The sequence below is a fragment of the Drosophila obscura genome, unplaced genomic scaffold, assembly GCF_018151105.1.
Source record: "Drosophila obscura isolate BZ-5 IFL unplaced genomic scaffold, ASM1815110v1 contig_38, whole genome shotgun sequence".
NCBI classification, from domain to species: domain Eukaryota; kingdom Metazoa; phylum Arthropoda; class Insecta; order Diptera; family Drosophilidae; genus Drosophila; species Drosophila obscura.
Genome location: NW_024542826.1, coordinates 146679 through 173482, shown reverse-complemented (window position 1 = coordinate 173482; position 26804 = coordinate 146679). Strand labels below are relative to the sequence as shown.

The following is a 26804-nucleotide window of genomic DNA, read 5'->3' as shown; positions in this document are numbered from 1 at the left end:
CTTAGCGCACAAGATTTTGCTGACAGGTAAACTTTTTTGCCTATTGCACCTTGTGATAGTAATACTTGTAATAGCTGCAGTAAAGCTATGCTCATTTGTGTCATCTTTGCCAAAAATTTCGCATTTCGAAAATGTTTGTTTGATATGCAAAGCTTTTTGGCACCTATGTATTTCCAAAATCATTTGTCGAAATCATGGTCGATTTGAAACGTTATAATCAGGGGAGCCACAAAAAATCTATAGAGATTTTGACTCGAGAGATTTGTCAAACCAACCAAAAAATCCGTGCCCCGAAACATCTAGAGATTTCACCGCAAAAAAAATAACTTCAATTCTTTGCATTATAAATTGAAGGTCACGTCAATTACTTGCATTCTAAATTGAACAAATCTTATAGAAAAATGCTAATCGCCGGATTAATAGCAAGGGATCTTATTAAAAGGCAGAAAATACGAGAAGAACGAATAGAGCACAGGATTTTAAAAATGAAGTCAGATACATTGTCTACTTCTGACTACTTTTTGGGTTTGAGGGACCCAATTTCAGATCCGCCCGTTAGCGCAACTATTTTTTGCGATGAAATTGCCAATAGCATAAACAGACGGCGATATGTAATATCAAAATTATAAAGCTGTTATTTAAATGTAAGATTTATTATCTGCCAGCTCCGATTGTCCAAAAAATTATCGCATAACGGAAATCATGGAAGGGTGGGTAAAGAATAGTGCGGGTCGAATACCATCTCAAGGCCTCGCGCATACCATCTTTCCGACCAATCGACAAAAGTTAGTTTTTTTCCATTCCGGTTTGTTTGTGTAGAATGTATGCATTTTGTTGTTGTCGGAGTTAAGCTCCTTTTAGAGTCAAAGGATTCTATATTGAACCCCCCCCACCAACAGATCAATTCCCGTCGTCAGACCTCATATTTTGTTAGTGTATTCTGTCGCCCGACTCGACCACCATACAGTATATATGTAGATGTACTGACATCCTCGTAATATCAGAAAAATTTAGCAAAAAGCGATCTTAGGAGGGTTGAGGCATGCATTCCTCGTTCCTCCCGTGCCTCACAGTTCGGTTTTGTTTATTTTTTTTTGTATTTTTTGCTTGTTTTGGGTTCTTGGTATTGGTTTTTGGCAAATTCTTGTTCGAATTTCCAAATATCCGTAGTGGTAGTGGCAATTCACGCTGATCGCGCACTGGATTGGCTTCGTGTGGGACTACGGACCATATAGCCCCTCGCACACTAACTGAGTCGTCGGACAAACCTCTTTCTTTTCTAAGAGTTTTCCTTGACATCACACAACGTAGCATTTCTCAAACATGCGTCCGTTTCACATAACTGTTGTTTTTCCAACACATTATTCTCAACTTTGTTGGTGCTGTGCCCCGCATTCCGCGGACACACACACCCCTCTGAACTCTGAAGACTGAAGACCATTATTCTTATCTGCTTCCAAACACTCAATTTGTTTTGCCACAATTAGTCAGGAACGTGGCCAACCCTTAAGAACTGTGAGGCGTCGACCGCCGGGAGAAGTAGCCAGCGAGCGCTATATATATTCACTTTCTGTAGAATAAAGACTTGGGAATTATTAGGACGAACAAAGCAGCAGCAAACAAAATATGCGTCGTGTCACCAGCGGAGAGAGCGAGAGAGCGAACCGCTTCCGAGAGCAGTCAGAAGCAGTGCAAGTGCAACGATTTGATTTGTTTTTGCTCTAATTGATCAGAGAACGCTGCTGAGAGAGAATGGTTCTCATCTGGCTCTTCCTCTTCTCTCCGGTATGGTAAGCAGTGGAGTTGTGCGTTATATGATAATTCTTAAGGTACGACAATGTTTTTGGCCATGGCTTGTAGTAAGTTTTCTATGCCAAGCAAGAAAAAGAAGAGAAGAGATAAACTAAGAAAATAATGTGAAAATTCTGTTGCACACTTGTTGCTTGTCCCATCCAGGGTACGAACCGGCAGAATTTTGTCTCTCAAGTCGAGCCAGCTAGAGGCCAGGCCTTCTTTGATAAGTGTGAGATTTCTGTATTCATTTCTTTGCGCTGTGAGTTAATGAATCACTGGTGAAACATACATGTTTTTATACATACATATGTATGTACGTAACTGCATACATACCTACATATGTATGTACATATTTCAAGGTTTTATGACAGCGATGCCCAGGCCCATTGCCCTGCGAGCCCACTTGTTTTTGTAATTGCCCTCAGCATAGGAAACCAATTCTTGTATGGCATACACAGTTTGTGCTGTGTACCAGCATACCGAAAGCCCAACACATTCAAACATCTTTGTGAATGCGATCCGTCCAGCAAAAACGGGGTTTGTCTCTTCTCTGATTGGTTTTACCGACTTTTGTTATGATTTTGTTGTTGTCTTTTCTTCAAGATTGCACTGTTCCCTTATTCGTATTTGTGTTTTTGTTTGGGAGTATTGGTGAGTGCTCTGCCGTAAGCTGATTTTGGGCAACCCTGCTCTAAAGCGGGGTCGGCACACAATCTCACACAATTTTTTTGCTGCGTTTGTGTGTGAAAACAACAGACACGAAGTCAAATACGTTACTTATTTCACTGCCGCTGCGAAAGCCGAAGTATTGTGCATGGGCCACCCGAAGGCAAAAAGTTTCTTGCTTTGCACTGTAAAAAATTATTTCAGACAAAGAAAGATGTTTTGTGCCAAACAAAAAAAAAAATCATAAACAAACATAATAAAAACATAAAAAATTAACATGAGAAGAAAAAATTATAAATAACTCAATAAAAAACTAAAGATTAGTAACAAAAAAATAAAGTAAAGAAAATACTCAGCAACAAGAAAATTTATTTGTGTCTCGTCTGAACTACCGAGTCCAAATCTATTGCACCTCTGAATTCCTTGATACGCATGAGATCGGTTAGATGTGAATCGCTTATTTTACTTCTGAGCTTGCTCAGAATTATTTTAAGACTAGAAAATGCCACCTCGCAGTTATATGTTGTACCAAACATTGAGTAGAGCCTATAAATTTCAGCTTTGAGGTGCGGATACCTCTCATCATCAATCCCTACCTAAAAATGTTGCCCGGTTTCCAACGGAACGCTAGCATCATTCACGTAATGCGATTTCTAGATCTGCTAGATCAACGGAAAATGGAAAATCATGTAACTCGATTGCATGTGATATATGTATGTATGTTATATTAAAATCTTGAAACCTTTCCCGGAAATTTTGGGTTAAACTCTGAACAGCTGCAAATTCTTGAATTTTATCGTCAGTTTTGATTTTTAATTCGGAAAATATTAGCGACGTTTTTTTTAAATCGACTGTATTGTTGTTTTGAAGGCTAGTGGTCAATAAGGAAAGTTTTTTTTATCGAAACAGGCTATGGATCGAGTATGTTCGAAAATTTTCTGGTTTTTACCTCGCAAGGAAAGATTAAGTGAATTTAATATGTCTGTTACATCACAAAGAAAGGCTAAATCGATTAGAAAGTCAGGCTTTTCTATGGATAAGAGGAGATCTGCAGCGTTGATTCCAATTGTTTTTAAAAAGCTTGAGACTTCTTTACGCAAATTAAAGAGCCGTTCCAGGCGTTTCCCACTACTTAGCCACCGTACTTCTGTGTACATTAAAAGGTCACCATATTCAGTTTCTAAACTTTTCACAAACTCTTTGAACTTCCTATGAGTCAAAGCATTATGCCCACCTCTTATTTTGTTTATTATTTGTACAGAAGTTTTCATAACGGAGATCATTTTGAGTTCTTTAGCAAAAAGGGCTTCTTGGTGTATCATGCAATGGAATGAGGGGCAATGAATTCCATTCTTTTTAAGAATCCCCACATGGCAGTTGTTTTTGCCTGTCATGGCGGCCGCTCCATCGGTACATACTGCACTTAATTTTTTTTGAATCCACAAAACACAAAACTTTCGACAATAGTTGGTCAAATAATACCTGCCCTGTAACGTGACCATGAAAAGGAACCAAGTCGAAAAGGGGCGGCATTGTCTGGCTAATGCAAGAGCTACGATATATGAAGCTTTCAATATAGGAGCTGGAACGTTTTCAAACATATGGCAGTGTGTTACTTCAATTGTCGGTGCAATATATGTAAGAAAAAATTTGGCTTTTAACTCCCATAATTTTGAAGCACGCTCAGCCCCCATAATTCGTTTGTACTGAGAATGTTTAATATTGTGGTGCCTATCAATAAAAAATAATGCGCAACGACTTGGTATATATTGGCAAATCAAGCATTGCGACTCGCCTTCCATATTTTCAAAAAAGAAAAACCCATCTTCCCATGTAGGGTTGAACATTATTCTTTAAGTGTAATTTGCGCAGAAAAAATCATAAAGTGTCGCACCGAGGTCTTGTTCATTTGACTTCTGACAACAAATTGACTCATGGTTTCTGCGGCAGAAATTCTGCTAAAATGCTGTCCTTAAAAGAGAGCAGCTCTCGCGATGGGACTACCTTTTATAGTTTTACCATGGCCCGAAGCATGTTTCTCTGCCGGAACGTCAGCAGAGAAGAAGTTTCTCTGCCGCTACGTCATCAGGCAGAATAACGAACCCACACGAAGTCTTTATGCTGTACGTGTGCCGACTGCGCTGCCCGAAATTTTTTCCTATGCACAGTGCATACGACGCTGCCGGCCTCTGCTCTAAAGATACAAGACGAAGGCTACCAATCCACATGTACGAAAATATATCAAGAGAGTTGTAAAAACTTTTTTTGACATGCCAACTTAATGTCATATGGCAGTGCATTTCAAAAGTGTAAGGTAGCGGTATTAAGTTATTTATTCCAGTTCGACAATAATTATAAACTCACCCATCTGATCAATAATTTTTTTTTTCAGTGGCATTTGGCATATAGAAATAGTTCAGTACAATGAAACCATAGACGATATGTTACCAATTCTTTCTAAAGAATATGACAAAGCGGGACTTACATCTCTGACCAGCACTGTCCATACAAGTAGGTACAAGATACATTCATGTATATGTTGTCACTATAATTTATCTTTAATGCATTTTTAATTTATGCATCTCTTTGACTGAAGGGTCTGTGTGTGTATGCTCTTGTGCGTCAAAGTGTGTATGTTTGTATGTGCAAATAGAAAAAAAAAGAAAATTACCGATGCGATACTTTGCAGCCTCTAGCATGGCCATGGAGCAGGCATCAGAAGACTGAGCGAATTCCGTTTATGACTATTTTATGCCAACTGCAAGTTCTTATTCACTTTATTTTCGGCGGAGCTTAACATGCAAATTATTATTTGCACTGTAAGTGCCGTGCCGTTGGGCAACATTGTGAGGAAATTTTATATATGCCGGCGCCCTTCAAATCGGTATCCGTGTGGTGCTTGTGGCGCCCTTTTTATGGACTACTCGAGTCGGCCTTTCATTCTGTACCTGTTGGTCCCTCTGTTGCATACTTCAATTTTTAATTTGGTTTACTTTAGTTCTTTCATTTTCATTCCCACTGTTAATTATGTTACTTATTCGTTTGCTGTTACCCCTTTTATTTCCTGTGAGGATAATGAAAAGCAGTTTTTCACTCCTGCATTAAAAATAGTTGGACATAAGTTAAGTCCTGCAATGAAAAGTGAAATGTAAAAGCTCTCATAGCATCATGTTGCTGTTTTGTTGGGGACTTAAATTTAAATTCAAAAAATTAATTAATGAATAAATGAGAAGGGGGAATTCTTTATGTTTTTAAAGCAAACAAAATTTAAGATCTAAATTTATTGTTTTCTATCGGCTTAAGTTGTTCGATTTACATTTATCTGATTTAATTTGTAATTTCCTGAATTTTCTGACACAGAATTCCGATAGATAAACCTGGTTAAGAAAAAGAATTTGATTTATAAAAAAGAAATTCAAAGGAAATTAAAGATGGAGAATATTATGGAAACTATTTTACATTGATATTTTACATTTTTATGCAATCTGAAACTCAATTGGTATTACAAAACTGTCTTCGTTTCAGTCCGTTTTCCATCAGAAAAAAAATATTTCTCCCGGAAATGGGAAAGTTTCTTTGGCAACTGCATCCACGTTTGCGGGGATCTATGGGAAAGTAATTAATTTTTAACTGATTGAAGCAGCTCCATGAACTGAGGGCTAAAGCCAGCACTTTAATTTATTGCTGGTTGGCTTATGCAAGTCGAAAATAGAAGTCAGCGAATCGCAAGAGCACTCACCATTTTCCAGGTCTAGACAAAGTTAATGTCACGCATTGCAGTCAATCTTCCTGAAGACACTTTTCCTTTATATCGAAGTCGTTTCAGCAAACAATAGGTGCACTCAATGCAGCAAGAGTGTGTGAGCTTACTGCAGTGAAGTGTAAATAGGAAAATGAGTTCGCACCTTATACTAAAATCTGTAAACATGAGCCGGAGCTCAGATCCATTTTCAAAGATTGTTGGCTGCAGTTCGTTAAAGGGCTTATCGCGTGGCTCCCAATTAATCCATCAGTTAGGGTTCAGGGAAAAACTTCTTGAGGTGTTAGTTATCTTAATGCCCCTGAATACCTACATATAGCAAGTGGCAAGATAACTATATTAGCCATCGCCGCTTCTTGTTGGCCTAATGGATATAGTATGTCACAGAATGTTCACAAGCTCAAAACGGACACGGAAGTGAATCCAAATGAACCTTTCCTATTGCATAAAAGCAGTTAAGCATTTAGCTTAAAAGAAAACTGGCAAAAGTATGGTAAGGGATCACCTTCAAATTCCAGCTGCACGGAGGAGTTCTGGTTCTGCGGGAATGCGAACATATTTAAAATGTACTTGTGGGGGAGCTGGCAGCAGTTTTATAAATTAATAAAAATAGTTTATGCTGCAGCCACTACAGCACTCATAATAAATTCAGTAAAACTTTTGTACACACTCAGCAGCAACAATTACAACGAGAAGGAACGTGTGAGTCGCTTCGAGAATATATATACTTTATGGGGTCGGAAACGTTTCCTTCTCTGCGTTACACACATCCACTTTTACCACAAATCTAATATACCCCTTAACTCTTTTTTGAGTTCGGGTATAAAAACAACAATGGCAAGAATGTTGCAGTTGAAGCCTAACAGGCAGCTCGGCAATTCTCATTAGCCGTGCTAATGTCATACGCAGAAAGAACTACTATAACTATAACCCAGACCCAGGCGAGCCCCATTCCATACCTACACACCTCCATAGGGTGCTGTGTCCACGATCGCTATGTTAGATATTTGGGCTGTTGGATACCCGGCAATTAGTTTGTTATTTTGTTGTTCCAAGTATCTGGCTATCCCTTATCTTTATCAGATAGATAGATACTCATTATTCTAAAATCATATGACATGATACGTCTTAATATTATGAGTGGCATAAGTCTTAGCCACTGATGCTCTTCATCAATCCACTTGTTAAATTTGTCAGAATATGATCATTATTGTTATCATAATTTGTTGGCATAATACCCCGCTGGATGTTTCATTCTTGCTGATATTTAGAGTATACCTTTTCTATTACCGGGTACACAAAATCCGATCCAAATCTAGTTTATGAAGCAAGTCCAGGCGAGAAATTGAGGAGTGTGCGTATGAATTGGGAGACAGCATCCTCATCCGGTGAGTACTTTTTATCTTTCTCCGCCATTTGGTACTACTTCTGGTCCGACCACAACAACACGTAAGTCTGGCAGCAGCTGACAAGTACAGAAATTTAGCTTGTTACGCTACCCGAAAACGCCATCGCATAGCAAAAAAATTTGCACAGCCTCTTGCTCGGGAATAGAGACAGAGGGCACTGGAAGGCGCAGAAAGCGACTGCACCCGAAGGCATTGAACTATTAATGCTAATGGCTAGAAGGAAACACATTTCCTTGATGTCGGGCAATCGCCTGATTGTTTTTCTTGCCGAACTTTGGGTGTTGCTTATAGTCCTGTCAGCTGTGGACGAACAGAGCGAACGGAACCAGATCGATGGCAGGCAATGAGTTTTTCCAATAAATTAGTGAAAATGCAAAAAGCTTTTGCAACAAGCAAGCAAATTCTACAAAAATGTTCCTCGCCCCAAGCAGCTGGGCTTGTCTGTGGAGATATGGCAAAAGTTTGTTGCGAAATTTTCTTCTTATGCAGTCGAAATTATAATTACAATTTAAAGTTTTAAGTGTATATTTTTCATATATTTTGCAATAGGAATATTGACAGCATTAAAGCTTATGTGCACTCAAGTCGATGAGTCTTGCTGACCAACCGCACTGTCACGTGTCAGAGACACGTTCTGCACCTTACACGCCAAAAGCTAAGAACCTTCGAAACTTATTCGACCAAAAGAACACAGTGTCATCCATAAAAGCACTAACAGAATGAGGGGAAGATGCAACCACTGCAAAATCCCTTACCAACGCATAACAAGATGTTGCACACTTTTTATACCTGGTGCGCAACGTATAAAACAGAGGATGAAGATTATATATACTAGTAATGGTATATATTCGAACAAGATATACATTTTATATTGTATATTCATAGCTTATTTGGTATCCATAACTTTGGAGAATTGTTTATCAGACTTAACATACTTGAAATAATTCCCCTCTCCGTCCTAGAAAAGTTTCCAACTTGAGCATAGTATCCAGCACTGCGAAATCGAAAAATTCCTGTCAAACTCCATATAAAAAATACTGTGGCAGGAATTTTTCGTTTACGTTTTCCTGGAGTGTGTATCCAGCAACACGGGCGGAATCCACAGATTTATATCGATAGTTGCCAATCGGGACCGTGTGTGGAATGCGAGAACAGCTGATGCACAACTCAGGAATATATACTTTACAATTCTTCCTGAAGTGAATGGTGCAAGATGTAGGCAAAAACTGGGCGCAAAACCAAAAATAGAGCTGCAAATTATTCTTTTTATACCCGTACTCAAAAAAGAGTTAAGGGGTATAACTCTTGTGGTAAAAGTGGATGTGTGTAACGCAGAGAAGGAAACGTTTCCGACCCCATAAAGTATATATATTCTTGATCAGCATCAATAGCCGAGTCTGTCTGTCCGTCTGTCTGTCTCGATGAGCGCCTAGATCTCAGAGACTATAAGAGCTAGGGCAACCAAATTTGGTTTCCAGACTCATGTAATATCACACTGCTACAAGTGTATTTTAAAATTTCGCCCCGCCCCCTTCCGTCCACACAAAGAACGAAAATCTGTGGCAGGCACATTTTTAAAGATACGATAAAACTAAAAACGCATTATCGTAGAGAATGCCCATATCTACCAGACTGCCGAACCTGAATCAGATCGGATCATAATTATAGCCAGAATGAAGAAATTAATTTTCAGTTGCTTCCCCTGCCCACTCCGGCAAACAACAACACAACTCATTTTCCCTCTCGGTCGCACACTCTGCCGCGTTCAGTGCGCGAACAACCCCTAGCGGAGGAGATGTAGAATATAAATGGTACATCTATAATGTACATGTTAGGTATAGAATATACATGTATATGTATGTATATGTATATATATGTAGATGTAGCAAAAAAATGTAAAATGTAAACTTTTTTTAATTCTAAAATTCGAAAAAATTAAATCAAAATGAAAAATATATATACTGACTGAGTACGGGTATAAGCAAAGACCAAAGACTCTTTGCAAAGACTATAACAGACACGCCCAGGGAGCACTCCTCGGCGGTGCTCTTCTGTGGATTGGGCCGCACATTCAGGGCCTTCACAATGACCATGTTCTCGTCGAGCCGGCGGGATATGTTGCTGATGTTCGCATGATACAGGAACTTGTTGATGTCCGAGGAGCACAGGCGGTCGCGTATCTCGATCTCCGAGACGAGCAGCACCTGCCGCGAGGAGTATATGGAGCTGAGGGGATAAGCCTCGTAGGAGAAGCGAATCTTCGACAGCACATCCAGGTTCCTGCGCGAGCCCTTCGGCTCCTTGGGCAGTCCTGCTCCCTTTTTCGTTGTCTTCTGCTCGCTTTGTGGCTGCGATACGCCGTATTTGTCAAACACAAAAATATTTATATAATGTATTTATTTATTATGTATTTATATATTATAACAATGTATTGGTAACAATGTTGTGGTATTATTGGTCCATTTGACCATTGTCCTGCGGCACATAATGCGCTTGTTGTACCGGGGCCACCTGCGGCACATAATGCGCTTGTTGTACCGGGGCCACCTGCGGCACATAATGCGCGTATTGTTCCTGTGCCGGGGCCTCCTGCGAAAATATTAAATATAATATATATATATAATATATATATGGTTATACTTACGTTGTATTGGGGGGCCACCGAAACCTGAGGCAGCACGTTATGCTGCCTCAGGCGCTCCAACCGGGCGGGCGGCGGGGCCCGGCCACCCCCCAGGCCCCCCCGCCCCCCGCGAAAAAAAAAAAAAAAAAAGAAGGGAAAAAAAAAAAAAAAAAAAAAATATATTTTTATATATATACACTTACGTTGAGAAAATGAACAAAAAAATTAAGAAAACTTTCTGTTGAGCGTACCCACGTGCTTTCAATGACGCAATGACGCCCGCCCGCCAAAAAAACCTAGAAGAACCCGGCCGCCGTCGACGCCGTTCAGTTGAGCTAAATGAGCGGCGCGGCTCAATTATTGAGCACAAAATAAATATATATATTTTATTTTTAAATTGACCTGCTACATATCATATATTGTTGGATTACATATCATTTTATTTTCATTTGTTTATATTTTCTAGAGCGAACAAACTTTAAGGTAAATTTAAAATTACCCGCAAAGTCAGCCATTTATAAATGGCTCATTTTGAGCACTTTGCGTCCATCCTTTTTCCACCGAGTTGGCATCATCTCATCTGCCTATCTGGTCACACTCATTTTTCTGCAAGCCGGCGCCGGTTTTCGTTTAGAGTTTTGTTAACAAACTAAACAACTTTTAAACATGAATTCATCTTCTTCAAGCGATGAAGACCATCCAACAACCTCCAGCCTACCTCCATGGGACGAAAGGCCATGGAACAAAGACCTGCCCGTAACATTCACAAGATGGGTTGAAGTGCATGGTATGCGTCCAGTTTTTCAAGTTGCAGTTCTTCCAGCGATGTAAGTAAATTAAAGTATATGTAAGTATATTTTATATTTTCACTTATTTATATTTTCTAGAGCGAACTAGAATTAGGATTCGCAAGATGCGAACAATGCAAGAAAAAAATGATGAAACGATCCTTACTAAGACATAAACATTATAGCTGTGCATTTGGACCAAAGGCAACAGATTTCGAATGCCCGCTCTGTCCATATAAGAGCGCTAAGAAACACAATCTGAAAAAGCATCTTCAGAGCGTCCATGACGTTCACGACTCGCCTGAGCGAGTAATGGACTCGGAATTGAGCTCAAGCTCCGACAGCTCCGACAGCGACGACGACGTTCTAAGTAAGTACGAACCGAACATTATTAGAACAATATTTTATTTTTCATTTTATTTTTAGATCAAAAAATAAAGAAACTCAAAACCCGCATCTTTGCCCCAGGAGCCCCCAAAATGCCATTGAAAGCCTATGTGCGGTTCATAAACGAAAGACGGAAGGAACTGAAACGCGACCCTACCTGGCTGCAACTTTCGAAAATTCACCGCGAAAAATTCATTATTGATGAATGGCATCTGCTTTCGAAAGAGTGCAAGGTTCCGTTCATAGAAGCGGCCGCCAAAGGCCAAGCTATGTAAGTCAAGTTAAGTTAAGTTGACAGTGCAATGCAATAATTATTCTTACTTTCCTTCCATAGATACAATAAGAAGTTGCGCCGATTTTTAAGGCAGAATCCAAACATTCTGGAAGAAGAGTTGGCGAAGCTAAAGAAGAAACAAACGAAAAGAAAGGTCTCCAGCTCCAGCAGTACTGGTAAGTACATTTTACAATGCAAGGTGTTTTTGTAAATTTATCCCCCTTTTTCAAGATGATGACGACCCACATGATGATGACGACCCACATGACCTTGTCCCGCTATCCAAGGTTATCCGATTAGATGATCCCCACCGGGAAGCTCTGCTGCTGTCAAAAATAAGGAGCCAGTCGCGTCTACAAGCAAAAGTCTGTCCACTGAGAGTGTTCCCCTGCCTCTCAATACGCGCCGCACGTCGGTCCGCGCCTCCTGCGAAAATATTAAATATAATATATATATATAATATATATATGGTTATACTTACGTTGTATTGGGGGGCCACCGAAACCTGAGGCAGCACGTTATGCTGCCTCAGGCGCTCCAACAAGGCGCGCCCGTCGGCTGCCATGCCGTCCGTTTCGCCACGGTGGGCGGCCATCATCATGGCAAAGGCTCGGTCGCAGATGGCTTGCCTACGCTCCTGCCTTTCTCTTAGGCTGTTTGTGCGGCCGCCACCTCCACGGCCACCGCCACCTCCACGGCCACCGCTACCTCCACGGCCACGGCCACCGCCAGCGCCGCCAAAATGAAAATGGATGGACATCTGGAATTGAAAATAAGATATATCTATATCTATATATATATACCCTTACGTTGAGAAAATGAAAAAAAAACAAATTAAGAAAACTTTCTGTTGAGCGTACCCACGTGCTTTCAATGACGCAATGACGCCCGCCCGCCAAAAAAACCTAGAAGACCCCGGCCGCCGTCGACGCCGTTCAGTTGAGCTAAATGAGCGGCGCGGCTCAATTATTGAGCACAAAATAAATATATATATTTTATTTTTAAATTGACCTGCTACATATCATATATTGTTGGATTACATATCATTTTATTTTCATTTGTTTATATTTTCTAGAGCGAACAAACTTTAAGGTAAATTTAAAATTACCCGCAAAGTCAGCCATTTATAAATGGCTCATTTTGAGCACTTTGCGTCCATCCTTTTTCCACCGAGTTGGCATCATCTCATCTGCCTGCAAGCCGGAGCCGGTTTTCGTTTAGAGTTTTGTTAACAAACTAAACAACTTTTAAACATGAATTCATCTTCTTCAAGCGATGAAGACCATCCAACAACCTCCAGCCTACCTCCATGGGACGAAAGGCCATGGAACAAAGACCTGCCCGTAACATTCACAAGATGGGTTGAAGTGCATGGTAATGCGTCCAGTTTTTCAAGTTGCAGTTCTTCCAGCGATGTAAGTAAATTAAAGTATATGTAAGTATATTTTATATTTTCACTTATTTATATTTTCTAGAGCGAACTAGAATTAGGATTCGCAAGATGCGAACAATGCAAGAAAAAAATGATGAAACGATCCTTACTAAGACATAAACATTATAGCTGTGCATTTGGACCAAAGGCAACAGATTTCGAATGCCCGCTCTGTCCATATAAGAGCGCTAAGAAACACAATCTGAAAAAGCATCTTCAGAGCGTCCATGACGTTCACGACTCGCCTGAGCGAGTAATGGACTCGGAATTGAGCTCAAGCTCCGACAGCTCCGACAGCGACGACGACGTTCTAAGTAAGTACGAACCGAACATTATTAGAACAATATTTTATTTTTCATTTTATTTTTAGATCAAAAAATAAAGAAACTCAAAACCCGCATCTTTGCCCCAGGAGCCCCCAAAATGCCATTGAAAGCCTATGTGCGGTTCATAAACGAAAGACGGAAGGAACTGAAACGCGACCCTACCTGGCTGCAACTTTCGAAAATTCACCGCGAAAAATTCATTATTGATGAATGGCATCTGCTTTCGAAAGAGTGCAAGGTTCCGTTCATAGAAGCGGCCGCCAAAGGCCAAGCTATGTAAGTCAAGTTAAGTTAAGTTGACAGTGCAATGCAATAATTATTCTTACTTTCCTTCCATAGATACAATAAGAAGTTGCGCCGATTTTTAAGGCAGAATCCAAACATTCTGGAAGAAGAGTTGGCGAAGCTAAAGAAGAAACAAACGAAAAGAAAGGTCTCCAGCTCCAGCAGTACTGGTAAGTACATTTTACAATGCAAGGTGTTTTTGTAAATTTATCCCCCTTTTTCAAGATGATGACGACCCACATGATGATGACGACCCACATGACCTTGTCCCGCTATCCAAGGTTATCCGATAAGATGATCCCCACCGGGAAGCTCTGCTGCTGTCAAAAATAAGGAGCCAGTCGCGTCTACAAGCAAAAGTCTGTCCACTGAGAGTGTTCCCCTGCCTCTCAATACGCGCCGCACGTCGGTCCGCGCCCAGGCTAATATCATGGACTACGAAAGCGGAGACGAAACGGATATTCGAGAACTATATTGAAATGAAATGTTTTCGCGTGTACGTGGAGGTACGCCTTCAGCTTGTCGACAAGCGTCCGTACGAGAAATACGAGAAATATTTCGGCAGATTAGATGATGCAGAGTAAATAAAATAGCATTACGTGTTCTGTTCTACTATACTATATAATATACTACTATATACTATATTATTCCTAATTGCATAAAAATGTAATAAAAATAGCTATGCTATGTAAAATGATTTGAATTATATTATGTAAATTTCAGGGCATAGCGACGATGCAAAAGTTTCATTTGACTGTTTCGACTTTAAAGTATAATATAATAGAATCGTTCATCCAATCGTAAAAGTCTATTCTTGCCACACTTGTGTCGGCCTGGAAGTTGGGAAACTGATCCCCGATATTCAGAGGGCTGCAGGACATTCTCACTGATTTGATCTGACAAATATTTCAGCGGAATAATGTAAAGCCACTCAGATCCAAAATCAGATCTAGCAAACAAATGTCATTTTTTTTTAGCGGCCAGTGCACTATAGGCATAAAGTCCCATATTTTGGCATTTTTACATTTTTTTTTTTTGTTCCGTATTATCAAATTGACCGTATTTTTTGAATTAGAATACTTTAAGAATACTAAAACATATTTTTAATATTTTTTGGACTTCGTTGGTATTTTGTTATTTGTCAAAATTGAAAGACTATTATATGTCCACTCAAAAAAACAAAATTGGCGCAAAAGCTTGTGATTTTTTGTGTGAATTTTCTTATGAAATTGTAAACAAAACAAAAAAGTTTAAACATGGAATTTAATCGTCAAAGTATGTAAAATAAACTATTAGCACTAACAGTGAGGTGGGCGGGAAGGAAGGCGTGGTCCAACTGAAAAAACAAATAAATCCGAAATTCTACCTTTATTTTTTAAGTATATGTACAAAGTTTCATGTTTCTATCTTCAAAATTGGTAATGATGCCAAAAAAACGGACTTTTTGTCCATAGTGCAGTGGTGTGACCAGACGTTTGCACTGGATTCCGTACGTTTACACTGCTCAGACAGCTGCTTAGTTTTGTTTAAAGTTAATAAAATTCACTTCCCCAGGCCACTAACCATACAGTATATAGATGTGCCAGTTCATACAACAAAAGGGGCGCAAGCTGAGCGCTTCGGCTGTGTGAGGCTGAGACACTCGGGTCGGGAGCTGGGCCGTTCGGCATGTACATGATGCAATTATATAAGGTGGTCTCGTCGGCAGCAGCAGGCCCTTAAAAATACCACTAACCATAACAGAAAAATTTTGTTGAAAAAACAAAACTCCAAATAATGAATAAAAAATATAATAGCCACTGAGAAAAATACAAAATAAAGGAGGGCCCCAGATTGATGGTTGCCCAGGGCCCGGTTAAGGGTTGATCCGGCCCTGAATAGGTCGCTACATCACATCAGCCCTCAAAACAAAACGAAAAACCAATTCAAGCGGCCAACAATTGTAGAGCCCACACACAAGCACAGTATGTGTGAATACATGGCACACACACGTTTACGTAAACTGAAATCTCGAACAAAGTCGGTTTCTGCAGCTAAAAATTATTCTATGCATACAATCATATATTTTGGAGTGTACATGTACACAACACATGCATGCTTGCTGTCAGTCGGCTCGTGTGACGTCATGAGCCCAACGCGGCCATTCCCAAAGCCGAAGATCTGGGAACGTACGCTGCAAACTCAGCTGCGCCCCTTTCGTTGTATGAACTGGCACATCTATGTACTGTATGGTTAGCGGCTAAAGACAATATAACAAAAAGATGCGTAACGCCATTTGGTTTTTTTTTTGCATTCGAATATTTCGGGCTTCCTGGCTCCAGGCTCTTCTTAAATTTGGTTGAAAGGCCAGAGAGGGAGAGAGATCGTTTTAGAGCCAGCCTACTATGGGAACTTTGACCACTTTTTGTGGCAATAATTAATAACTTCCAAACGAAACAATATTTTTTGGTTTAGTTTTTTGATATGAGTTTATAATAGAAAAATGAAGGTATTTTGAAAAAATGGGCGTGGCAACTCCTGTTTTTATAAAGAAATCTCATTTTTATTTTTTTGCTCGAAATCTAAAAAATAAAGTTTTTAGCAGAATGTTGGAGATATTGTATTTTATTCAAGGGGGCGTGGTACGCCTTAAAAATAATAAAAAATTAGTATTACAGGTAGCTTTTCCATACACATTTTAACCGAGAAACCTGTAATATTAAAGAATTAATATTTTATTGTAAATTTGTGATATGTTTACTACCACACCTTTCGTTAATATTCATGGAGTTCGTTTTCGAGATCTATCATTCATGAAAATTCGAACTGATCTTCAGCCAACTCATCGAAACTAATCCGATCCTCTTGAACTCTGCCTGAACTATTGAGCTCACTTGACAAAAGATCTAAGACGTCAGTTGGGAGGGACTTTTTATACCCGTACTCAAAAAAGAGTTAAGGGGTATATTAGATTTGTGGTAAAAGTGGATGTGTGTAACGCAGAGAAGGAAAATTTTCCGACCCCATAAAGTATATATATTCTTGATCAGCATCAATAGCCGAGTCGATATAGTCATGTCTGTCTGTCCGTCCGTCTGTCCGTCTCGATGAGCGCCTGGATCTCAGAAACTATAAGAGCTAGCGAAACCAAATTTGGTTTCCAGACTTATGTGATATCACACTGCTACAAGTGTATTTCAGAATTTCGCCCCGCCCCCTTCCGTCCACACAAAGGACGAAAATCTGTGGCAGGCACATTTTTAAAGATACGATAAAACTAAAAACGCATTATCGTAGAGAAGGCCCATATCTACCAGACTGCCGAACCTGAATCAGATCGGATCATAATTATAGCCAGAATGAAGAAATTAATTTTCTGTTGCTTCCCCTGCCCCCTCCAGGGAAAATAAAGCAACTCATTTTCCTTCTCGCTCGCACACTCTGCCGCGTTCAGTGCGCGAGCAACCCCTAGCGGAGGAGATATAGAATCTAAATGGTACATGTAGAATATACATGTTAGATGTAGAATATACATAGTATATGTAGATGTAGATAACAGATGTAGCAAAAAATGTAAAATGTTTTTTTTTTTAAATTCTAAATAACACTACTCGACAAAATCGAACTTTTTTTCCTCAAGGATCCAAACCGACTTTTTCTGATAGATATGGGGATTTAAAATTTTTTAAAGAATTATGTTTTTTTTTCTATGGCAGAACTTTTTTTTGAAGAATTTTTGAAGTCTGGTATTTTTTTTTTTAAGCTTTTTTCAGAGGTAGCGCTTGTTTTTTTCACATAGCTCTAGTATCTTACGTCTGGTTGTAAAGAACTTTGCTATTTTGAAAAGATAATTAAAACAGCTAGAAGTTAAGCCTAAACACTTTGTGATTACAGCTTACCGTCTGGGAAATATAAAGCATTGAAATGCAAAGATGATGATTTTTGTGCGGTATTATTTACGAAATTTTGACTTTAAAAACTCAGGAAAAGTCGAAAAACAATTATATCCTGTGTCCTCTATTTTTTTGTGTATATGTACATTAAATTTGGCGTCGTTTACGGTATCGCTTATTAAAATCTATGGAGAGACTTTGGAGCTAAAATTCGTTAACCAAACCTAAAAAATGAAAAAATGAACAAAAAATACCTTTTGGAAGGTTGCGAGCTCAACTGCCCATTGGGAATTGGGATCGCGATCAGGTACCAAATGTACAACCTTTTTTCGTTTGCTTTGTTCCCAATTGGCAGATCTCCATAGATTTTAATAAGCGATACCTTAAACGACGCCAAATTAATGCACCTATATACAAAAAAATAGAGGACACAAGATATAATTTTTTTTCGACTTTTCCTGAGTTTTTAAAGTCAAAATTTCGTAAAAAATACCGCACAAAAATCATCATTTTTGCATTTCAATGCTTTATATTTCCCAGACGGTAAGCTGTAATCACAAAGTGTTTAGGCTTAACTTCTAGCTGTTTTAATTATCTTTTCAAAATAGCAAAGTTCTTTACAACCAGACGTGAGATACTAGAGCTATGTGAAAAAAACAAGCGCTACCTCTGAAAAAAGCTTTAAAAAAAATACCAGTTTTCAAAAATTCTTTAAAAAAAAGTTCTGCCATAGAAAAAAAAAAAATATCATCAAACCATTTCTAAGCCCCAAATCTTTAAGAAAAAGTTCGTTTTGTTCCTTGAGGAAAAATCGTGTTGACTAGTGTAATTATATGCTCAAAAATGTATATGCTGACTGAGTACGGGTATAAGTAGAGTCGCGTCCCCAGAAGCGACGCACACGTTCCTTCTCGTTTTTTTAATTTGTATGCGCCTATGAAGGTTAACTGATGAGATCACTGGATCTGATGTATCGATTGCTCTATGGAACACGTCTGTGAAGTTTTCTTTTCGGCTGCATTTTCTAGCATGATGAAGTCGATCAGATTTATAAATTTTATTTCGGCACTCAGCACCCTCCTCTGCAAATATTTTATGGACTGTCGCAGTCATTGGTAACCAAGGATATAGGTCAATAATAGTCTCCGCAGTATTAAAACAAAAGGTTTGAAACTTAGCCACATTTAATGGCAACTGACTTGAGAGACATATCAAGATTTTCCTTAGGTGTGTGATCAGCTTAACACCAATGCCAGTGATTTCTGCAAAGAGTTTCAGGTCAGTAAAGGCACGTCGAGCGGAATTGCCATTATTTGTGCTACCAAATCCACCAACTTTTGGTTGATCTACGATTAGAGACAGCTTCTTCCAAAACAAGCCTTGAATAATTCTTTTTCTTTCAAGTACAACTCTTTTATCATCTTGATCCGATATCTTCCATTTTCTTACGCTGCACTTATAGCCTGCGTGCAAAATGGACTCAATCCGTAGCTTAAATTACTCAGTACTGGCAGAAACTTTTTGCATTTGAAATTTTTATTATTTAGAAAATCCATTGGGTTAGCTCCACAAATCGGACATGCCTGCGTTGACTTGGTACCTGTCAATGCGTTCAGCACTTTGCCATCTAAAACAGTTAAGTATAGTCGGAACTTAATATAGACGGCTTTCCCATTGCTCAACATTATTTTGCACGATCGCAAGTTCAATATCGCGTTCTTTAAATCTTCATTTTCTTTTATTATTGCGTCTTTCGACTCTTTCATAAAAGCCAACTTTAAGGGGCGGCAAAAACGAATTGACTGCGTTGTCCTGTTGTTCCACAATATGTTGCTGGATGCATCAACGCATCTCAAAGGCGTTACTGTTGTGGCAAAAATGCTGGAATCGCTATTGAATGCATTCCCTCCAGAATATTTCTGGTTATAATTTGATTGGCCAGTGCTTCCATCAAATCTATAACTTAAGATAAGATCCGCCATCAACAAATTAGTGCCTTGCTTTTCCATTGCGCCCAAAACAACCTCTTCTTGTAGGCATACGATTCGCGCAGCTGTGTGCTCAAGCAAATTTTGTAGACTTACTTCTGCATTTATTTCAGTTACTGTTATACCATCTGGTCGGCACTCTCGTTTCGGTTCTGCAACTTTTTTGTAAAGGGGATATATATTTTTTGTTTGCTCCCTTATCGCACAATATTGCTGCTATGTCAAGCCTTGGTCTAAAATAAGTTCTAGTGCCTCGTTAGCAGAAATTTTTCTTTGAATACTGGCTGGCTTAAAGTCTTGGGAATCGATTTCGCCTTTTCCGGGGATATGGCCAACAGCTTTAAAACGTACGCAAGGTCAACTTGCCTGCGGTTTCGCGCAGCAGCGCTCGCTGCTTGAATCAAAAGCTTGACATTTCGTGTCTTAGATACTGAAAGATCAGTAGCTTCTTTTCGTTGCGTTCTATCACTTTTAAACATATAATGCAATGGTGGCCGGCCAACAGGTCCCAATTTTTGTGCATTTTGTCCGAAAACAAACGAGTTCAGCCAATCTTCATTCTTCCTTTCAAAGCGCTCTAGCTTTCTTTGGCCTTTGTTCCATTTTTATACCCGTACTCAAAAAAGAGTTAAGGGGTATATTAGATTTGTGGTAAAAGTGGATGTGTGTAACGCAGAGAAGGAAAATTTTCCGACCCCATAAAGTATATATATTCTTGATCAGCATCAATAGCCGAGTCGATATAGCTATGTCTGTCTGTCCGTCTGTCTGTCTGTCTGTCTGTCTGTCTGTCTGTCTGTCTGTCTGTCTGTCTGTCTGTCTGTCTGTCTCGATGAGCGCCTAGATCTCAGAGACTATAAGAGCTAGGGCAACCAAATTTGGTTTCCAGACTCATGTGATATCCCACTGCTACAAGTGTATTTCAAAATTTCGCCCCGCCCACTACCGCCCCCACAAAGAACGAAAATCTGTGGCAGGCACATTTTTAAAGATACGATAAAACTAAAAACGCAGTTTCGTGAGATGACCATATCTACCAGACTGCCGAATCTGAATCAGATCGGATCATAATTATAGCCAGAATGAAGAAATTAATTTTCAGTTGCTTCCCCTCCCCCTCCCGCCAACGACAACACAACTCATTTTCCTTCTCGCTCGCACACTCTGCAGCGTTCAGTGCGCGAGCAACCCCTAGCGGAGGAGATGTAGAATATGAATGGAACATGTACAATCTACATGTTAGATGTAGAATAGACATTGTATATGTAGATAGCAGATGTAGCAAAAAAAAGTGAAATGTAAAATTTTTTTTTTTTCTAAAATTCTAAAAAATCATAAGCTCAATAATGTATATACTGACTGAGTACGGGTATAAGTCGTGTCCCCAGAAACGACTCACACGTTCCTTCTCGTTTGATATTAAGTGGCAAATGCTTTTGGTTTTGCTCGCTAACTCGTCATCAGAAGAAGCGAGTTTCAGCAAATTCAAAACGGCGTCCTCTATTGCTGTTTTCGTACTTGCTGCGTGCCATACGGCAAACAACTCTGCGTTTGAAATCCTTATGTTTCTATCTAAAAGTAAAAATTGCATATTGTTGCGCAGCCCGGCGCAGATAACCATGATATAGATTTGAACAAGAATTGAATTTTCTACAAGATGCATTAAGTCATATGTGGTCACGAGGTGTCACTTTTTTTGTACGCCTCTTCAAAGACACATTTTTGTCACAAATTTATACTTGTTAAAAAATGAGTATTTAAACATAATTATGAGGGTAATTTTTACAGTTCAAACTCATAAACATATATTACATACCTGTCTGAATCGAACCCATTGTAAAGAAAGCACTTAAATTGATGAATTAATAGTTTTATAACCCTTTTTACCAGACGAAAAAATAATTTTTTGCACCAACATTCGCCTATTGATAGCAAACAGCTGACTTTAACAGCTGTTCATTTAACAGTGGCGCACACTGTTAACTTTTTTTTTGCGTAACATTAAATATCAATGTTATTCGGATATATAAGGTCTACAAATATATTATTTTAACTACTTTTGAAAAATGGGTTTTGGCCAGAAAAAGTGGTCAAAGTTCCCATAGTGCATTGGAAAGAGAAGGAGATGGCAGAAGCTATAGCAGGAACGTCGCGCCAGAGTGCAAACGAGATGGAAAATGTTGGGAATATGGCAAACAAAGATGAGGACAAAATTGATCGGACGAAAAAGCTGCTAAGTTTAAAAGGGCTAGCTGATGAGAAACGAGAAGTCCAAGTGAAAGTCGCTCCAGATAATTTCGGAAAAGTTGTGAATGAGTTTGATGGCAAATCGGCAAATGCCGACGCATATGAGCTTACTGAAAAGCAAAAGTATGTGCATGCCAGAGGAAAGATGATCGGTGCAGCTAAACTTTTTTTAGAATCTGAAAGCGTGTGCACCTATGAGGAGCTCAAATTCGTATTATTGGAGGAATTTACATTTAGCTACAATAGTGCAGACATTCATCAACAGCTGCAAGAAAGAAAGAAGAAGAGTAATGAGTCGCTGCACGAATACTTGCTGCAGATGAGAAAAATAGCTGCAGTTGGACATGTTGAAGACGTGGCTGTCATAAGCCATATTGTAAACGGTTTAGATATAAGAAACGAGTACAAGTATGCCATGTATCGATGTAAATCATTTGAAGCCTTGAAAGAAGAGTTCGATATCTACGAGCGTTTGAACATACCGGAGAAGAATGGCAATAAAGAACAACATAAACCGAATTATAAACAGCAAAGTGGGTCAGGCGGTAAAAAAGAATACTGCTATAATTGTGGATCATGAGAGCACAAGCGCAAAGATTGTAAAGCCGAAACGAAATGTTTTAAGTGTAATCAGAATGGTCACATTTCACGTAACTGTCCATATGAAGCCGATAATGTTGATACAGTACGAGTTGTTTCAGATCGCAATCGCATGAAAAAAATTCAGATAAATGGCATTGAAGTCGACTGTCTTGTAGATACAGGTTCAGATGTAACCATAATCAAAGAAAATGTGTTAAAGAGAATGAAAAACGTTGAACTTTTAAAATGCAAAACTACGTTGCGCGGTCTTGGCCATATAACAACTAAGCCTGTTGGATACTTTAATGCATAGATTACGGTGGATAAGCTGCAGACTAACCAGAAGTTTCTAGTCGTACCCAGTAACCAAATTGATTTCGAATCACTGTTGGGACACGATTTCATCAAAAAGTTTCGTTTCGTCGCTGATATGAAAGGATCCCAAGTCGATAGATAAGTATGCTCTCATATATAATGTCACTGAAGAGTCATCCTCTGTAGCTCCACCGCAATATCGCACAGACGTTGAACAGATGATAAAGAGCAGTTACCAGATGCCCACAGAAGTTCCAAAGCAGTGCCCAATTCAACTGCAAATAGTTCCCGACAGAGTTATCAAGCCGTTTCATCACTCTCCGAGTCGTTTATCCACAGACGAAGCCAGCGCTGTGAAGAAGCAAGTAGAAGAATGGATCGAGAAAGGAATCGTACGCAAGTCATCTTCAAATGTGGCAAGCCGAGTTGTTGTCGTGAAGAAGAAAGATGGTACACTTCTAGTTTGTGTAGACTACAGGAAATTGAACAGCATGGTATTGATGGACTGTTTCCCAGTCCCGATCATGGAGGAAGTCTTGGAAAAGCTGGAGTCTGCTAAGTGGTTTACCATAATGGACCTTGAAAATGGATTTTTCCATGTTCCAATCAAAGAGCAGAGCAAGTCGTATACGGCCTTCGTCACAAAAGAGGGATTATTCGAGTTTAATAAAGCGCTTTTCGGATCTGAGAACTCGCCAGCTGCGTTTATTCGGTTTGTAAACTATATTTTTCAAGAATTAATCAACTCTGATGTTATGCAGCTTTATATGGACGACATTATTGTTTACGCCGCGTCGCCCGAGCTTTGCATGAAGAAAACGAAATTGGTTCTAAATACAGCTGCGCAATTTGGCCTAAAGATCAAGTGGAAGAAATGTAGCTTCATGCAGCCCCGCATTAACTTTCTTGGCCATATTATTGAGGACGGGAAAATCTGGCCCGGCAAAGAGACGACAGCAGCAGTTAGTCGGTTTGCTACGCCGAAGGATATCAAAGCAGTTCAAGCGTTTCTGGGACTCACAGGCTTATTTAGAAAGTTCACTCCTCGGTACGCACAAGTTGCACGGCCGCTCACGAATCTACTCAAGAAAGAAGTAGTTTTCAACATTGGCGAAGCAGAACAGCAGTCGCTAAACACCTTAAAGAAGCTTCTTGTAATTGCACCTGTATCACATATCTACTCACGAGAAGCGCCAACGGAACTCCACACGGATGCGTCCAAGGAAGGTTTCGGAGCTGTATTGTTGCAGCAGTTTGATGGCAGTTTCCATCCCGTCTACTACTGGAGTAAAAAGACTACAGAAGCTGAATCCAAACGTCACAGCTACTATTTGGAGGTCAAAGCAGCATACCTCGCACTCAAGAAGTTTCGTCACTACGGAGTTGACAACTCGGATAAAGAAGGCGCAGCAGAATGACGATTTCATAAAAGTCACAGTAGAGATCCTGAAGCAGCACCCATACCAAGACTACAAGCTAAAAGGAGGTCTTCTCGTCAAAGTTATGAATGGCAATGACGTATTGGTTGTCCCAAAGCTGATGGAAAGGGAAATCATTCAAGGATCGCACGAAGTTGGTCATTTCTCCACAGCGAAGACGATGCACTCAATTCAGCAGAAATACTGGATCCCGCATCTTGAAAGGAAAGTTGCAAATGTTATTGCTAATTGTATCTGTTGTATCATTGTATCTTCATTGTATTGACAAGGGTGACACGCCACTACACACACTGCACGTTGATCATTTGGGCCCAATGGACGCGACAGCCAAGCAATATAAATACATTTTTGCTGCGGTGGATGCATTCTCCAAGTTCGTCTGGCTGTTTCCAACCAAGTCAACGGGATACGAAGAAGTTGTGAAGAGGCTGACAGATTGGTCATTTGTGTTTGGCTTTCCCAAACGCATAGTCAGCGATAGAGGAGCAGCGCTTACATCCAACGCATTTAGCGAGTTTCTCAACGAGAATAAAGTCGAACATGTGTGGACAACGACAGGTGTGGCGAGAGGCAACGGACAGATTGAACGGGTGAACCGTTCAATTTTGGGCATAATCGCTAAGTTGTCGGTTCAGGAGTCTTCGAAGTGGTACAAGTATGTGCCACAGGTCCAGATGGTGATTAATTCGCATATTCATTCAACATTGAAGTCGTCGCCATTCGAGGTCATGTTTGGGACTAAGATACATAGCCAAGCTGAGGGTCGACTCAACGAGGAGTTGGTTGCGCAGTTTAACAACGCGCGCCAAGAGCTGCGTAACCAAGCGAGACACAACATCGAGCAGGCACAAGAGGTCTACAAGCGCAATTACGATAAAAAACGTCGAGCTGAGCACGGCTACAGAACGGGAGATATGGTGGCAATCAAGAGGACGCAGTTCGTCGCAGGTCGCAAGTTGGCCTGCGAGTATCTAGGCCCATATGAAGTCACCAATGTAAAACGTAACGGTCGCTATGACGTCAGAAAGGTGGCAAACGTTGAAGGGCCGAACATCACAGCAACGAGTAGTGACAACATGAAGCTATGGCGTTTTATATCCGAAAACGATGAGATATTATCATCTGGGACAGATGAAGATGAGCAGGAGGGCCGAATGTAAAGAGTAAGGGTATCAAGCGGATAAGACATGACATTAATTTTAAGATACTATCGGTAAGATGTACCGATATAAGGTAGAAGGCGATAGCGCAAGGCGATAGGAGGAAGTCGATAGTCAGAGTCGGTTTTTGGAAGCAGCAGCGGAAAGTTGTACGGGACCTATTTTCTAAATCATGTAATCTCTAACTGTATTTGAACTATAATCATAATAAACAATTATATATTATAAATCTTACATATATGTTCAAGAATGAGCTCCTGCACCCGCTGCTTTGACGACGATTTCCTGGCATAGGTACAATATTTTATTGCAAAGATTCCTTTGCCACAAGGGCAGCCTCACGTGCAGCTTCCTGTTTCCGGATGCATGAAGCTTTTAAAACGAGCATAGGAATCAATCAAATCGGATCACTTTTCACACTTTCTAGGACACAAGTTGTGCCAGCCGGTAACTTATTTCAATATGCATGAGGCATCTGGGCCACTCTGCTGTGGAAAAGCAGAGGAAGGTTGCTTCGACTCGTGTGGCATACAGCTCTAATGACTGAACTAATTTAGAAAGCAACTTCAAAGGAATGACTGGTATTGGCCAGGGCTAATTGTGAGTCCAACTAACGTTGCACAACTCTAATATGGCATGAGAAGGTCATATTAGTTTCAAAGCTACTGCCACCAAAACGCCTCTCTGCAAGCTGAGCCGCACGGGTGCCGTGGTCGAAACAGACTCGGACCTGGAGAGCATGCTCAGCTTAAGCAGAAGGGAAGAACAGAGCCTTCTCCGCTCGCCTGAACCAGGTACCAGATCCCTGCGTAGGGAAGGGCCGAAGCGTTCTAGAGAGGGGATGAAGGCTAAGGCCCAATACAAGGCGGCCCTCAAAATCCAAAGCCGGCTACAAGGCAAAGAGGACATCTCCCAAGAGGAGAAGTCCAAACTAGCCTGGGCTGAGCAAAAGGTAGAAGAGGAGCGTCTTTACTACGCGCAGCTGCCTCAGATTAAGGCGACGAAGGGCGAATTCGCCAATAAGGTTGAGGAGCTGATGGCCACCAAAAGGCAATGCTCGATCGAGAGTGCCAAGGATACTCCGGCGGGCAAGCGGCAACGCGGGTCCAAGGTGGTTATCCCTCAACCTACGACGAAGAAGCCCAAGCAGAAGGCCAAGTTGAGTGACATGTCCAAGAGACACCTCATCGTGGCCCTAATCGACCGCAGCGAGGAAAATGGGAAGATGACGGCGGCGCAGTGGGAACAGGTCCACGCCCAGCTGGTGGAATCCCTTTTCGCGCGAATGGAGGACGCGCCGGACGCTCCCATGCCCACCTTCGACGGTGCGTGATGGCTGAACGGGGTGAAGATCCTCAAGTGCAACGAGGGTGCCCCTTAAAATGATTTTTGCCGTAGCTGTATAGACGGAGAAGAGGAAGAAACGGTGTAACACCTGTTCTGTTCCAGCCCGGCTC

General features: G+C 40.4%; 2 protein-coding genes across 2 annotated transcripts; one reads left to right on the top strand and one right to left on the bottom strand.

The window, feature by feature from the left end:
• Nucleotides 1-10071: 10071 nt before the first annotated feature.
• On the bottom strand, nt 10072-12461 carry LOC111082245 (protein BZR1 homolog 2-like). The gene is made up of 3 exons (XM_041594885.1): nt 12183-12461; nt 10141-10218; nt 10072-10104 (listed from the first exon to the last, which is right to left on the bottom strand). Exons 1-3 carry the CDS (start codon nt 12459-12461, stop codon nt 10081-10083), a joined length of 381 nt encoding a protein of 126 aa, XP_041450819.1. The 3' UTR covers nt 10072-10080.
• Nucleotides 12462-26188: 13727 nt separating this feature from the next.
• On the top strand, nt 26189-26680 carry LOC121404731. The gene has a single exon (XM_041594883.1). It carries the CDS (start codon nt 26189-26191, stop codon nt 26678-26680), a length of 492 nt encoding a protein of 163 aa, XP_041450817.1.
• The last annotated feature ends 124 nt before the right edge of the window (nt 26681-26804 follow it).